This window comes from Ascaphus truei, chromosome 5, assembly GCF_040206685.1.
Source record: "Ascaphus truei isolate aAscTru1 chromosome 5, aAscTru1.hap1, whole genome shotgun sequence".
Lineage (NCBI taxonomy): Eukaryota > Metazoa > Chordata > Amphibia > Anura > Ascaphidae > Ascaphus > Ascaphus truei.
In genome coordinates this window covers 300,932,202-300,947,795 of record NC_134487.1, presented here as the reverse complement: position 1 = coordinate 300,947,795, position 15,594 = coordinate 300,932,202, and the positions used below count along the sequence as shown (strand labels likewise).

Genomic DNA, 15,594 nt, shown 5'->3' with positions numbered 1-15,594 from the left:
AGGAGCGGCGGGGCGGTCACGGGACTAGGAGCGGCGGGGCGGCCACGGGACTAGGAGCGGCGGGGCGGTCACTGGACTAGGAGCGGCGGGGCGGTCACGGGACTAGCAGCGGCGGGGCGGCCACGGGACTAGGAGCGGCGGGCGGTCACGGGACTAGGAGCGGCGGGCAGTCACGGGACTAGGAGCGGCGGGCAGTCACGGGACTAGGAGCGGCGGGCGGTCACGGGACTAGGAGCGGCGGGGCGGTCACGGGACTCGGAGAGGCGGGCGGTCACGGGACTAGGAGCGGCGGGCACGGGACTAGGAGCGGCGGGCGGTCACGGGACTAGGAGCGGCGGGGCGGTCACGGGACTACGAGCGGCGGGGCGGTCACGGGACTCGGAGAGGCGAGCGGTCACGGGACTAGGAGCGGCGGTCACGGGACTAGGAGCGGCGGTCACGGGACTAGGAGCGGCGGTCACGGGACTAGGAGCGGCGGTCACGGGACTAGGAGCGGCGGTCACGGGACTAGGAGCGGCGGTCACGGGACTAGGAGCGGCGGGCGGTCACGGGACTAGGAGCGGCGGGCGGTCACGGGACTAGGAGCGGCGGGCGGTCACGGGACTAGGAGCGGCGAGCGGTCACGGGACTAGGAGCGGCGGGCGGTCACGGGACTAGGAGCGGCGGGCGGTCACGGGACTAGGAGCGGCGGGCGGTCACGGGACTAGGAGCGGCGGGCGGTCACGGGACTAGGAGCGGCGGGGCGGTCACGGGACTAGGAGCGGCGGGCGGTCACGGGACTCGGAGAGGCGGGCGGTTACGGGACTAGGAGCGGCGGGGCGGTCACGGGACTAGGAGCGGCGGGCGGTCACGGGACTAGGAGCGGCGGTCACTGGACTAGGAGCGGCGGTCACTGGACTAGGAGCGGCGGGGCGGTCACGGGACTAGGAGCGGCGGGCGGTCACGGGACTAGGAGCGGCGGGCGGTCACGGGACTAGGAGCGGCGGTCACTGGACTAGGAGCGGCGGTCACTGGACTAGGAGCGGCGGGGCGGTCACGGGACTAGGAGCGGCGGGGCGGTCACGGGACTAGGAGCGGCGAGCGTTCAAGGGACTAGGAGCGGCGGGCGGTCACGGGACTAGGAGCGGCGGGCGGTCACGGGACTAGGAGCGGCGGGGCGGTCCCGGGACTAGGAGCGGCGGTCACGGGACTAGGAGCAGCGGGGCGGTCACGGGACTAGGAGCGGCGGGCGTTCAAGGGACTATGAGCGGCGGGGCGGTCACGGGACTAGGAGCGGCGAGCGGTCACGGGACTAGGAGCGGCGGGGCGGTCACGGGACTAGGAGCGCGGGGTGGTCACGGGACTAGGAGCGGCGGGCGGTCACGGGACTAGGAGCGCGGGGCGGTCACGGGACTAGGAGCGCGGGGCGGTCACGGGACTAGGAGCGGCGGGGCGGTCACGGGACTAGGAGCGGCGAGCGGTCACGGGACTAGGAGCGCGGGGCGGTCACGGGACTAGGAGCGGCGGGCGGTCACGGGACTAGGAGCGGCGGGCGGTCACGGGACTAGGAGCGGCGGGCGGTCACGGGACTAGGAGCGGCGGGCGGTCACGGGACTAGGAGCGGCGGTCACGGGACTAGGAGCGGCGGGGCGGTCACGGGACTAGGAGCGGCGGGGCGGTCACGGGACTAGGAGCGGCGGGCGGTCACAAGACTAGGAGCGGCGGGGCGGTCACAAGACTAGGAGCGGCGGTCACGGGACTAGGAGCGGCGGTCACGGGACTAGGAGCGGCGGTCACGGGACTAGGAGCGGCGGGGCGGTCACGGGACTAGGAGCGGCGGTCACGGGACTAGGAGCGGCGGGGCGGTCACGGGACTAGGAGCGGCGGGGCGGTCACGGGACTAGGAGCGGCGGTCACGGGACTAGGAGCGGCGGGGCGGTCACGGGACTAGGAGCGGCGGGCGGTCCCGGGGCTAGGAGCGGCGGGGCGGTCACGGGACTAGGAGCGGCGGTCACGGGACTAGGAGCGGCGGGCGGTCACAGGGCTAGGAGCGGCGGGGCGGTCACGGGACTAGGAGCGGCGGGCGGTCACGGGACTAGGAGCGGCGGGCGGTCACGGGGCTAGGAGCGGCGGGGCGGTCACGGGACTAGGAGCGGCGGGCGGTCATGGGACTAGGAGCGGCGGGGCGGTCACGGGACTAGGAGCGGCGGGCGGTCACGGGACTAGGAGCGGCGGGCGGTCACGGGACTAGGAGCGGCGGGGCGGTCACGGGACTAGGAGCGGCGGGGCGGTCACGGGACTAGGAGCGGCGTGGCGGTCACGGGACTAGGAGCGGCGGGGCGGTCACGGGACTAGGAGCGGCGGTCACGGGACTAGGAGCGGCGGTCACGTGACTAGGAGCGGCGGGGCGGTCACGGGACTAGGAGCGGCAGGGCGGTCACGGGACTAGGAGCGGCGGGGCGGTCACGGGACTAGGAGCGGCGAGCGGTCACGGGACTAGGAGCGGCGAGCGGTCACGGGACTAGGAGCGGCGGGGCGGTCACGGGGCTAGGAGCGGCGGGGCGGTCACGGGACTAGGAGCGGCGGTCACGGGACTAGGAGCGGCGGTCACGGGACTAGGAGCGGCGGTCACGGGACTAGGAGCGGCGGGCGGTCACGGGACTAGGAGCGGTGGGGCGGTCACTGGACTAGGAGCGGCGGGGCGGTCACGGGGCTAGGAGCGGCGGGGCGGTCACGGGACTAGGAGCGGCGGGCGGTCACGGGGCTAGGAGCGGCGGGGCGGTCACGGGACTAGGAGCGGCGGGCGGTCACGGGACTAGGAGCGGCGGGGCGGTCACGGGACTAGGAGCGGCGGTCACGGGACTAGGAGCGGCGGTCACGTGACTAGGAGCGGCGGGGCGGTCACGGGACTAGGAGCGGCGGGGCGGTCACGGGACTAGGAGCGGCGGGGCGGTCACGGGACTAGGAGCGGCGGGGCGGTCACGGGACTAGGAGCGGCGGTCACGGGACTAGGAGCGGCGGGGCGGTCACGGGACTAGGAGCGGCGAGCGGTCACGGGACTAGGAGCGGCGGTCACGGGACTAGGAGCGGCGGTCACGGGACTAGGAGCGGCGGGCGGTCACGGGACTAGGAGCGGCGGGGCGGTCACGGGACTAGGAGCGGCGAGCAGTCACGGGACTAGGAGCGGCGAGCGGTCACGGGACTAGGAGCGGCGGGGCGGTCACGGGACTAGGAGCGGCGGGGCGGTCACGGGACTAGGAGCGGCGGGGCGGTCACGGGGCTAGGAGCGGTGGGGCGGTCACGGGACTAGGAGCGGCGAGCGGTCACGGGACTAGGAGCGGCGAGCGGTCACGGGACTAGGAGCGGCGGGGCGGTCACGGGACTAGGAGCGGCGGGGCGGTCACGGGACTAGGAGCGGCGAGCGGTCACGGGACTAGGAGCGGCGGGGCGGTCACGGGACTAGGAGCGGCGAGCGGTCACGGGACTAGGAGCGGCGGGGCGGTCACGGGACTAGGAGCGGCGAGCGGTCACGGGACTAGGAGCGGCGGGGCGGTCACGGGACTAGGAGCGGCGGGGCGGTCACGGGACTAGGAGCGGCGGTCACGGTCACTGGACTAGGAGCGGCGGGGCGGTCACGGGACTAGGAGCGGCGGGCGGTCACGGGACTAGGAGCGGCGGGCGGTCACGGGACTAGGAGCGGCGGGGCGGTCACGGGACTAGGAGCGGCGGGCGGTCACGGGACTAGGAGCGGTGGGGCGGTCACGGGACTAGGAGCGGCGGTCACGGGACTAGGAGCGGCGGTCACGGGACTAGGAGCGGCGGTCACGTGACTAGGAGCGGCGGGGCGGTCACGGGACTAGGAGCGGCGGGGCGGTCACGGGACCTGGGAGCGGCGGGGCGGTCACGGGACTAGGAGCGGCGGTCACGGGACCAAGAGCGGCGGGGCGGTCACGGGACTAGGAGCGGCGGGGCGGTCACGGGACTAGGAGCGGCGGTCACGGGACTAGGAGCGGCGGGGCGGTCACGGGACTAGGAGCGGCGAGCGGTCACGGGACTAGGAGCGGCGGTCACGGGACTAGGAGCGGCGGTCACGGGACTAGGAGTGGCGGGGCGGTCACGGGACTAGGAGCGGCGGGGCGGTCACGGGACTAGGAGCGGCAGGGCGGTCACGGGACTAGGAGCGGCGAGCGGTCACGGGACTAGGAGCGGCGAGCGGTCACGGGACTAGGAGCGGCGGGGCGGTCACGGGGCTAGGAGCGGCGGGGCGGTCACGGGACTAGGAGCGGCGGGGCGGTCACGGGGCTAGGAGCGGCGGGGCGGTCACGGGACTAGGAGCGGCGGGGCGGTCACGGGGCTAGGAGCGGCGGGGCGGTCACGGGACTAGGAGCGGCGGGGCGGTCACGGGACTAGGAGCGGCGGGGCGGTCACGGGACTAGGAGCGGCGAGCGGTCACGGGACTAGGAGCGGCGAGCGGTCACGGGACTAGGAGCGGCGGGGCGGTCACGGGACTAGGAGCGGCGAGCGGTCACGGGACTAGGAGCGGCGGGCGGTCACGGGACTAGGAGCGGCGAGCGGTCACGGGACTAGGAGCGGCGGGCATTGAACAGAGGTGAGATGTAGTGGCGGATATATTCTGTACATGCAATGAGTAGGAAGCGGCAGCTTTCACACACTGCCACTGTTGTGGATTTGATCTGTGTAGCTATAAATGATTTGGAAGGTTATATATAAATGATTTGGAAGGTTATATATAAATGATTTGGAAGGTTATATATAAATGATTTGGAAGGTTATATATAAATGATTTGGAAGGTTATATATAAATGATTTGGAAGGTTCACCCGTTGCCACTGTGGGATCAGAGATATGACTCAGATTATCATCATAATGTGGTAGAAACAACCGCCTACTTGTCTTAATTGATCCACGTCTTATGGTCTGAGCTCTCATTTTAATGTGCTCTATCCAGCTGTTGCATCTGTCTGCAAAGGAACTGTAATCAACGGAAGAAGCTGGAAACACACAGACAGAAAGAAACAAAAACAAACAACAACAAAAAACAACAAAAAAAAACAAAGAAAAAAGATGGGTGACGTCTCTTGCTCATCGCAATGTCTTCTGATGAAGCAAACTATCTGTACATGAAAAGAAAAGAATCGTGGAGATTATAAGCGGTTAGAAATTTGCTACACTTACCTCGCTGAGCGGCAACGACGCCCGTCTGGGAGCCGGCCCGTTCCAGGAGCTCTGCGGATACAAATTAGAGTCGTTTATTGCTGTATATTTGCGGAGCCGTTGGTAGTGATGTGGGCAGAACTATTCTGGTACCATTTTTCTTCAATAGTTCTTTGCTTAGACTTGATATTTAAATGAATGCAAATTTTTTTTATGCACTGAAAGGCACAAATTGGCAAAAAATGTATGCATTTTAATTTAACCCCGTCTTTGCCAGGACACCCCTGGCACCCTGGGGTAGAGATCACATGGCACTAGCCTGCCACATGCCATCAGAAGCAGAAGAGCAAGTTACACCCCTTCTATCGCAATCAAAACAGAGCTGTGGTCTCGTCATGCCAAGAGAGAAGTAAAGCAGCCTGACACAGTACAGGGTACACACAGTACAGGGTACACACAGTACAGGGTACACTGTAAGGGCCAGCAGTGTGCCAGGACTCGTGACGTGCAGGGCAAGCTTTTGGGAAATGGAATTTTCCTGTACCGAGCTACATGTGAAGTATGTTTCATAAAGTCGTCATCAATAAAATACAGCCTCTAAAGAACAAGCAGGACGGGCACCGATTCCATACAACGGCTAGGGCAGAATTTATTTTCTTTAAGACATTACATTGTATTTAGCACCAATCAAATAAACACTCACTTTTAGGTATTTCCACCGGTTTGGTAGCACCGGATTAATGAAAACCGTAAGCCTCCCAACTTGTGCATTGGTACCAAAGTAACAAACAACTTCCCGTGTATGTGATCCTTCCATAGAACTGAAAGCGCATATACTGGTGACCATTCATTTGCCAAGTACAGTATATGGTGCCTGTATCCCAATAGTTACCTGGTTATTAGAACTGGATAGCCCCCAAACTCCCCAGTTGTACTATATACAGGCAGGCTGAGTGCTCTATTGGTAGACACATTCTGGAGAGGAGAGGCTTTCAAACGATTTTCTAAAATTGAATTGGTCAAGAAGCTTAAAGAGGCAATCCAAGTGACTGATCAGCAAAATCCTGCTTCCCAGGGTTCATTAAATGGCCGCCTTTCGTTTCGTTTCAACTCAATCCTTCAGTCAGTGTAACTCCGCAGCTTCAATGTATCCTGATATCACAACGATAACATTATCTAATGTTATAGTTTGCAGCACAAACTGCTGGGAATATTGGCAACAAATGATCACAAACAGGAAAGTGTTGCAAAGATCTTGCACTGCTGGAGAGGTGGGCTAAACCTGCTATAGACATCAAAGGATGCTCATTATATTAAAACTCACAAAAAAACAACATTTAAAAAAAAAAGATAGTAAGTATTATCTAATACTACAGAACTGATTTATTTAAAAAAACACATGTACGATATTGCGTGTGTCACTCCTTCAAGGAAGTTGCAATCTGTGATATTCAATTGAAAAATAAAACCTTTTCTTTGTTCATTTATTGCTTCAATAACTTTGGGCTATAACAAATTATTATGTACAAACTACAAAGTCTGCAAATTCAACTGGTCTGTTTTAGTTTTAATATCAACGACAAACAATACTACTGAAAATCAGTGGGGCATGGAAGGATTCTCAAAAGTTAATTTCATTTAATCAGATACAAAAGGGTTTTAACTTATTCCTTAAAATAATTTTCTTTTATTTTTTTTTAAAGAATCAATAACCCCTGCAATCTTCAACCAACAATTACAGTAATTGTATTAAAGTTGTTATGGGAAGTATGATAGAAGATAATCAGAATAATTCGAAGTTTAAAAAATAAAGAACACGGTATGATGTATAAGAGAGTTTAGTACATAGGGAAAGCAACAGTTATTTTAAACTTTTACAATTGACCCAAATTCTTCTGATACGGACTTTGGTCTGATCTGTTGTGATCACTTTCCTAAATAAAAACTCCTCAAATAATACACTAACCGAGCTAAACGATCTCAAAACAAGCAGGACATAACTATAAAGGACGTGTTTTGAAGCATGCTCATCTACTGTATGTTGCCGTCCAGGATTTAGTTTCAGTAGAAGCATAAGATATCAGGAAGCAGCGAGCAGACTGCTACAGAATAACAGTATCTGGTCAGATGGAAATAGAATTGCCAAGAATAGACTAGAATATAGGCTAAGCTGCTTTGTCAGACAAGTCTATGAATCAGTCCCTCCAGGCTTTACACAGCCATCTGTAACAAAACAAAAGTACTGTATGTGGAAGTCTCGAATTGCTACTGTACTGGTAAGAGCAGGGGTGAATTAGAGGACATGACATATCTTTCCTGCGTTGGTAGAATTATCGGGTAAATGAGAATTTCTGACCTACCTACATTTCAATGTCATATACAAGATTTTTAATACGGTTCCAAAAAGAAATGCCAAAGCAAACAAGGTCAGCGTTATGGGTTAGTGACCCCACAACTTTACACTTCCAAACATTTTCTCATTTGAAGGAGACTCGATTTTGTTGTGAATTAAAAGCAGCAATGCAGCCATTTTGTATCTTGGAAGCCACAACGTTATCAATCTGATGATGCTGCAGCTTTCTATTGGCTCGCAAGACCTGCGAGATTTGGTGGCCATTTTGATTCCCCTAAAGGGTCAGAAAACATTGGCAATTAAACCGTTCAGTCTCCTCAAACCAGGCGGGGCCTGTGGAGTTAACTGTAGCGCTGTTCAGCTCAGGAGAATCCTTCCGGCGGTTCTAATGCCGCAAAAAAACTAATAAATACATGATGGGAAATTGCTGCTTTAATTGCCAGAATTTCCCTTTATTTCCTTAGTAATTTTCATCTGTTGAAGAATACCAAACATTGTTTTATTACACAGTATGTACGCAAGGCCTGTTTTTTTTAATGGTATCCAGAAATCCCAACGGATTCCGGGCGCTGTAAGGTAAAGAGATTGGATTTGTGAGCATTGTGGGATCGGTTCCCTAGGAATACTTTCATTCGTCGTTCCATCCCTTTGATTTCTAATGCCGCGTTTATAGTGGCAGCGACGGCGCGGGCAATAAGCCTCTCGTCTAAGAGGCCGCGATTCTGGAGAAGACAAATAATTCTGTCTTTGCCGCGCAACGCCCGGGTCACGTGCGTGGTTCAGCCAATGAGGGCGAATTGCTCATGTGACGTCACGGCCCCGCCACGCCACCCTGTCGCGCAATCTCAAAGAGCAGAAATCGCTCGAGTGACAGGCGTGCGCAGCGCAATGCGCTCAGTTGCGCGCCCACTATGAGGCCGCGGCCAGGCTGGGAGCGATTTGTGTACAGCATAGCTGCGCGCGCATGGGGGCGTGCCCGTGACATCACGTAAGCATTTTGCCCTCATTGGATGAACCGCGCACGTGACCAGGGCAAGCGCGACAAATTGAAAAGAATTTATCTCACCAAGCAGCTGAGCGCGGAGCACTCACGGGCGTGCGCATGCGGGTCAAACACATTGTCGCAATGTGTTTGATCGCGCCAAGCACGAGCACGCGCATCTTAACCGCGGCCCAAGTCCCACAGAGCTGCTGATTTCTTATAACCAGGACTCCCAGGTACAGAGGAGTTTATTGCCCAGGTGCAATGGATGCTGTATGGAGTATTCCTGATGAGCGAATCAGTGACGGGATCCAGTCAGTGACCTGCATCTGATTGGCTCACATGACCAGCTCTCTTTTCACAATGGCACTTGCCAGGTAAGATTTTTTTTTTTTTAAATAAAAATAAATAAGAATACTATATTGAACTTACAAGCTTTGCAAGACTATGTACATAAGAAGGTTGGAGTGTCGCTTTTGCGAGCATATTTTAACTAGGCACAAAGGACTGATAATAAGAGGATATTACTATAAAGCTGCGTTTGATATGATCATGCCAACATTTTATACAGTTATGATAATCACTTCTATAACCTACAGAAGAGTCAGTAACCATCACAGTGCCTGAAATGACAAATGTGGCCCGACATAGCCCCTTCTGATGTACCAGGTACGTCATATGCACTGGCTCCTTTACCAGTGGATGATTGGACTGGGGCGTGCCGGAGGTCCAGTGGTACTGTGGTGCTGACGGACCCCCGCCCTCCAAATGTTAACGCAGTAATCTCTGCCGTTTTGTTTTTGTATTTTAAACTTTAGTGATAAAAAGAAAACCGATTGTGGGGTCTCCCAAAGCGGTGACACGAGCTCCTAAAAACATGGTGGCTTTGCATGGAGGTCAATGCTTTCGCTCATATTATTCTCCCGGACAAATATATCCACGAGATTTATAAGATACATATCCCTGCACCCAAAGCTAAACCGCTTCACTTGCATAGCAACCCGTAGGCCGGTTATTCACAGCAGCAGCCTCCAATATAAACTTTGCACCAACAATTAAACTTTGAACGTAAGGAGTTACCCAGTGGTAATGCCATTGATGCTAGAGACAATAGTATGAATCCCAGTGTTGGGTTCTTGTGACGGTGAGTAACCTGATCTCCCTCAGCACCAAAAACTTGGGTTGCCCGGCTCAACTGGGCAATGATTTGTACCTGAAAAATTATATGTCTTTATTATTGTTTATTTTTAAAGCGCAAACATAATCTGCAGCGCGGTACAATAAGGGTATAGAGATGTAAATTACATAAACAGTTACATACCAAATACGGACAAACATGCACAGACAGACACACATGGTAATGAGGGACCTGATCCTCTTTAGCACGACATGGTAAATATACTTTCATTATCTGCATGTAAACTAACCTTTCGCTGGTGAGAAGGGCATGAAAGCTGGAGAATCAGAACACATCTCCAGGGGGAACTGAAGCGGATCATCCGTGTCGGTGGAGGCTTGAGAAATAAAAGATCACACGTTCAGAACCCATTCACCTGTACAGAGCCCGCAGCCCCCCAGGTGCACAATCCAGTAAGTGGCTTTTTATTGAATACGGAATAAACGCCCCTTTACGTCTCCCCTGAAACAGCCGGCAGATCAAGCAGTGATCGACCTTTAGCCCAAGTTGCCATGCACAGTATATACGCTCAAACACCAACCACCCTGGCAGACAGGTTTGCCAGACAGAAGTAAAGGAACGGTTTCTCAACATGTAACACGTATAAACATTGACATGATCACGCCAACATTGCAGACACGTTTCCTTAAAATAGCACCTAAGCTTGAGTGCTGAGTATTCTCTCTATACAGAATGATTACCCCTAAGAAGCAAAATGAGGTTTCCCCAGGCACACCTGTATAGGATAATGAGATCAGGAATAATACTGGTGCTCCTGCTCAAAGGGGCCTTCCTGCGCGTTCTTATACAGGAACATGCAGTAAGGAATGTTGAGGAGGACTAAAGTTCAGCCCAGCTGTAGCCCCATTGCATGTAGCAGCCGAAACATTGGTTTTCTTTGGCTTCATTACATTGTTTTGCAAGACTGCAGTTTCCTCCTCTAAATTCCTTACTGCATACCCCTTAAGGCTACGCCCATCGTGCAGGAGACTGAAACAAACACTAGGACTACAATGTATCAGTGCATAGTGCGTGCGCTATCGTGTGCACATGCGCTACGGGGAGACCGGCGCTTCGCGATGCAAACAGGTTTGTATTTCCCACGTGACGGCCAGTCATGTGAGCGGTTTGCCCAATGAGGGCGAAACAGCTCCGTGATGTCACGACCGCGCCTCCGACACGCCTCCCTGTCGCCTCTGCCTGCAGGACAGGATATATCTCCTGCTGCAGGTGTGCGCGCTGCACCGAGGAAGCTAGCGCGTTCCTCTATGGACGCAGCCTTTGAAGCACAATGACATTGTACTTCTCCCAGGACCTGAGCATCGCTACATTCAGTTTGCTAGCTTTCAGCGGGCCAAAATAAGATTTTTTTTTATTGATGAAATTACAGTGCCCAGGTGTTTCTTTTTCAAGCGTACACTATAATATCCAGTACGAAAAAGATGTTGGTCCACTAAAAGGCATCACAACCTAAGTCAAATCTACTTTTCCCCAGGACCAGTGTGATGTTACAAAGTCATTAACACTTGGCTTGAAGAAACAACCTACGAGGATTATCGAACGCTCCGCGCACATGAAACCTGCGCACAGATGGAAATATATATTATTTTGTGGCTTGTGGTCTTTAGTCTCAGGTTATATAAAGTATTTCTAAATTCATTGCACAAGCCCAAAAGTAGTCAGGCGATTACCTCTCTGCTGCGTTTTCTCTACCCGGCTTTTACTGGTTTGTAATGCATGCTGTTTGTCAAAGGATATTGCGACAGCTGTGACTGCAACCTGGAAACAAGCAGATGCAGCTGGATGGGATTAATTCCATTAATAACTCAGAATTTAGGTGGACTTTATATTACAGAAACACATTACCGGTGTATTAAAATCATAGCATACTACAGGGGTGACCAACTCCAGTCCTCAAGGGCCATCAGCAGGCCGGGTTTTCAGGATAGCCCTGCTTCAGCACAGGTGGCTCAGTCCATGACTGAGCTACCTGTGCTGAAGCAGGGCTATCCTGAAAACCTGACCTGTTGGCAGCCCTTACGGACTGAACACCCCTGGCATACTAGATGTCACGTGGAATCCATAATGATTGCCTTAGCAGACAAACGTATCAAATCATGGTCACCCCAATAGGAAGCGGCTTACTTACCTGCACGGATTCATCCTCCGGCACGGCGACTATGAAATTAACGTGGCAGAGGCAGCAGGGGATCATCGAGCGCAATTTGAAATAAAGACTCTGCAGATCATAAACATTTGTCCGTGTCACAGTTTCATTCGATAAAGACAGAACAATAAAAACCGGAGCCGTTAGGCCCCAATTCAGTGTGCGCTGAAGGCGATTCTCAATACTGGAGGTCAGCTCCATTGAAATAAATGGGACTAAAAACTTCTCCAGCGTGGGAAAGTGGCTTTGCAGGATACTAAACAGGGGCTTATTCCTTCTCGTGTTTCTCACAAACACAATGATTTGTGCAGAACACACATTCTCTGCTATTAAACGTGACCCTGGCAGACTCCATATATCTGCGAATAACTTCAAGTGTGTTACACTCATTTGGGGGAATTTTCCAAAAGGTCACAGTACTGAAAACGTTGCCAATTACGATGTTTGAGATTTGCACAAATATTAATGTTTATAACCGCACGTAACCTGCAAATTGTCAATTTATTTTCAAACTTTGTAATGTTTAGCTACATTTTTTAATTTTTCGCCAAAAAGGCACATTTCTCAGCTTTGCGAGCTTCAGCAAAAATTTACAAAAATGCCTCTCTCTAATCACCTCCCTAATCAATAATGTAAAGTTGGAAAACAGCAATCATTTATCTTCTAACACCAAAAGCCTGCCACAAAGTGAAGGGATTGAAATTTGGGAGGGTAATGACCAGAATACCTCATTGCAAAGTAGCATTTCATGTATTCTGAGACGGCAGAGAATCAGCAATCGGTGCAATTTACATTGGTAATGTGCAAGTGACTTGAAACATGCATCATGTGGATATTTGGTCCATTATCAATAATATACAAGCAAGAGAAAGGATGGCAGGGCTTTATTTGTTCTAATATAACTAAACAAAGTACGGCGAGAAACGGTCACCTATACAAAGTCACAGACAGCGTGTACTGGGTGTACGTCAGCTTTAATACTTTATTTTAATACGTTACAATACTATTGCAACAGTCTCTCCCTCCACCTTTTGAAATCTATTCAAGCCACTGTGACATGTGCTAGGGGTGCCCCGACCGGCAGGTAACTGGGAGGAATCAGACGCTTACCTTCAATAGATTCTCACAGAGATCATTAAAATTCTTATTAAGGATTTGATTGGTCAGGTTGATATTGTTTAGTCGGATAACTCGGACCGAGGAGAACATCTAAAGAAGAAACAGCACAAAGACAAGTAATTGCATCACAGCGCTATGTACATTAATGGCGCTATACAAATAAAAAAATACACGAGCCACACCACTAAAATATCGCAGTTTATCGGAAATGTGCTTTAAACTTCTTTCGTTTAGGGCACATTTTTTATGCTGTATTAGGACAAAGGCTGGAATAGCCACCTCAAACTACTAAATATGTTATCTAATCCAGGTGTGCGCAAACTTTCTGCGCTGCACCCCCTGCCTGCTCAGCCCCAGTGCTTGCGCCCCTCCTTACCTAGGAACTGGTGTCAAATGACGCCGCGGGGTCATGTCATGTCACCCCGCTGTGTCATTTGCCGGTCGTTGCCATGGCCGCTTCGTCTCCCGAAGGTAAGTAAGTTACAGAAGTCCCGCGCGCTCCCTGGCATTTAATTTAAATGCTGTGGGGAAGAGCGCGGGGCCTTGGTAACCTCCGCACCACCCCCCCCCAAAAAAAAATCTTGCACCCCCAGGTTGCGCATCCCTGGTCTAATCCACAGCCAGTGTGAGCTCAGCATTACAAAATTATTACAAGTGTGAAAGAAGTTATAATATATCTCTGTCTGACGTATTTGATATTACTGATCCCTAACGTGCAGTACTAGCGAGTTGTTTTCCAGTTACCTGTATATCTGATGTCCAGTTATTTACACCAGGCATAACTTCTGTGTTACAGCTGTAAAACCCTAAAGAGAAATACATTATGTATTTAGTAGCACATCTGAAAAAGCACAATGCAACGTAACAGGTTAAAAGTAGATGGTTCAAGGACAAGCAAGCTGGGAAGCCTAATGGTCACTGGGAAATACGTACCCTGTTTCTAGTTTAAAATCAGATCGGTATTGATTCATATTGATATCCATAACAGCTTAATGCCGGTCTGAGTTACTTTCCAGGTTAACATTAAAGTGGGATAATAGCAATTTAGTCATACATTTATTGTTCAGTACTTTAATAGCAATATCTTGGTGTAGCTATGAATTTGGCATGCATGTTCCTGGTTTGCTTTTAGAAAACAAAAAGCCAAGTACAGAGTGTAAATTGCACCTCCAGGCTGTGAGGCGCGATAATAAAACGATCAGCAACAGTACAGCTTTGTCCCCGCTGGCGCTGAGCGCGCTCACGGCCGGGTGTCCTGCAACTTGCGGGCGCGCACGTGGGGGGGAGGAGGGGGGAGGGCGCATTGCGGGCTATCGAGCAAGCAGGAAAGTTTAAAAAATGTGTTTATTAAAGCACCGAGCGTGTGTGCCCGCACATTTGCGCGCATCGCGTGAGCCGGAACATACATACATACATATACACATATATATACATACATATATATATATATATATACACAGGTAAACAGCGTTATAACGCGACCCGTGGCTCCTGTTTAAAAAAGTTTGGTTTTTTTTAAATTTAACATTTTTTTTAGGATTATCTCACTTGTCATGTACAGCCCTGCCTGAGGCATCCCTTTAAACCCTTCTCCTGCCCAAGGGTACCTGCAGCTTACTGCCTGGCCTATTGCTGGTTAACCCTTTCGTTGCTGGATTTAACATCTTTTGTCCTTCAGCCGCCATTTTAACACCCCCCCCCCCCCCCCCACACACACACACGTTTTAGATCAGCTCAGCACATCCTCTCTCCCCGGTACTAAGCCCCCCCCCTGCATGCTCTGACCTCTCCGGCAGCCTGCTACCGCGCACCGCAAAACCTGGGGGCTGGGAGGGAGAGGGCTGGGAGGGAGAGGGCTGGGAGGGAGAAGGAGGGGGCTGGGAGGGAGAGGGAGGGAGGAGGGATGAATCGCCGCCATTTTTTAAAACTTTTTTTAAATTTATTTATTTAATTAACTGGCGCCCGGCCAGAGTCATTGCGGGCCGCACAGAGAGGCCAGACCGGCCGCATGCGGCCCGCATGTTGTGCAGACCTCTTCCTTCCTTCCCTCCTCACTCCCTCCCGATCAGGCGCGCGGCGGCCATTTTTTAAAAAATTAGCGCGACACCGTTACTAATGCGGTGGTCTCGGGGTGGACCCCGAGGACCGCGCTATAACTGGGTTTACCTGTATATACATATATATACATATATATACATATATATACATATATATACATATATATACATATATACACATATACACATATACACACATTATATATATATATATATATATATATATATATATTATATATATATATACATATAAACACATATACACATACATATACACACAGGTAACCGCGCCAAGATCAGCGAGCTCGGCGCCAGCGGGGACTCAGCACGAGGCCTCGGGCATGTGCTGAGGCGCGCTGCTGCTCGGCAGTGAGCCCCTGCAGCCGCAATGGGAACGGCTTTAGCAGGGGCTCACTTGGTTGGCGTGTCGGGGGGCGGGCCAGTGACGTCACTGAGCTTGTTCGCCCTCATTGGGCGAACCGCTCACGTGACCGGCCCTGCGCTCCCATGAGAGCGAAAAATGTAAAATTTTCATAAGACTTACGCTTCCGCACGTTTGCGGAAGCGTAAGTCTTATGAAAATTT

General features: G+C 52.8%; 1 protein-coding gene and 1 long non-coding RNA gene across 16 annotated transcripts in view; one reads left to right on the top strand and one right to left on the bottom strand.

The window, feature by feature from the left end:
• C2CD5 (C2 calcium dependent domain containing 5) overlaps positions 1-15,594 on the bottom strand; it is a 68,664-nt gene that overhangs the window by 11,854 nt on the left and 41,216 nt on the right. For 10 of the 15 annotated variants that reach the window (XM_075602897.1, XM_075602901.1, XM_075602904.1 and 7 more), the window contains 7 exons: positions 13,697-13,758; positions 12,944-13,042; positions 11,816-11,905; positions 11,358-11,445; positions 9,917-10,003; positions 5,176-5,226; positions 4,890-4,991 (listed from right to left, as the gene is read on the bottom strand). In XM_075602897.1, coding sequence (XP_075459012.1) covers positions 4,890-4,991; positions 5,176-5,226; positions 9,917-10,003; positions 11,358-11,445; positions 11,816-11,905; positions 12,944-13,042; positions 13,697-13,758 — 579 coding nt within the window. The remainder of the gene's footprint in view (positions 1-4,889; positions 4,992-5,175; positions 5,227-9,916; positions 10,004-11,357; positions 11,446-11,815; positions 11,906-12,943; positions 13,043-13,696; positions 13,759-15,594) is intronic. The other 5 variants (XM_075602903.1, XM_075602898.1, XM_075602908.1 and 2 more) reach the window with 2 other exon arrangements.
• LOC142496271 (uncharacterized) overlaps positions 1-15,594 on the top strand; it is a 37,389-nt gene that overhangs the window by 18,901 nt on the left and 2,894 nt on the right. The gene's annotated exons all lie outside the window — the stretch shown is intronic.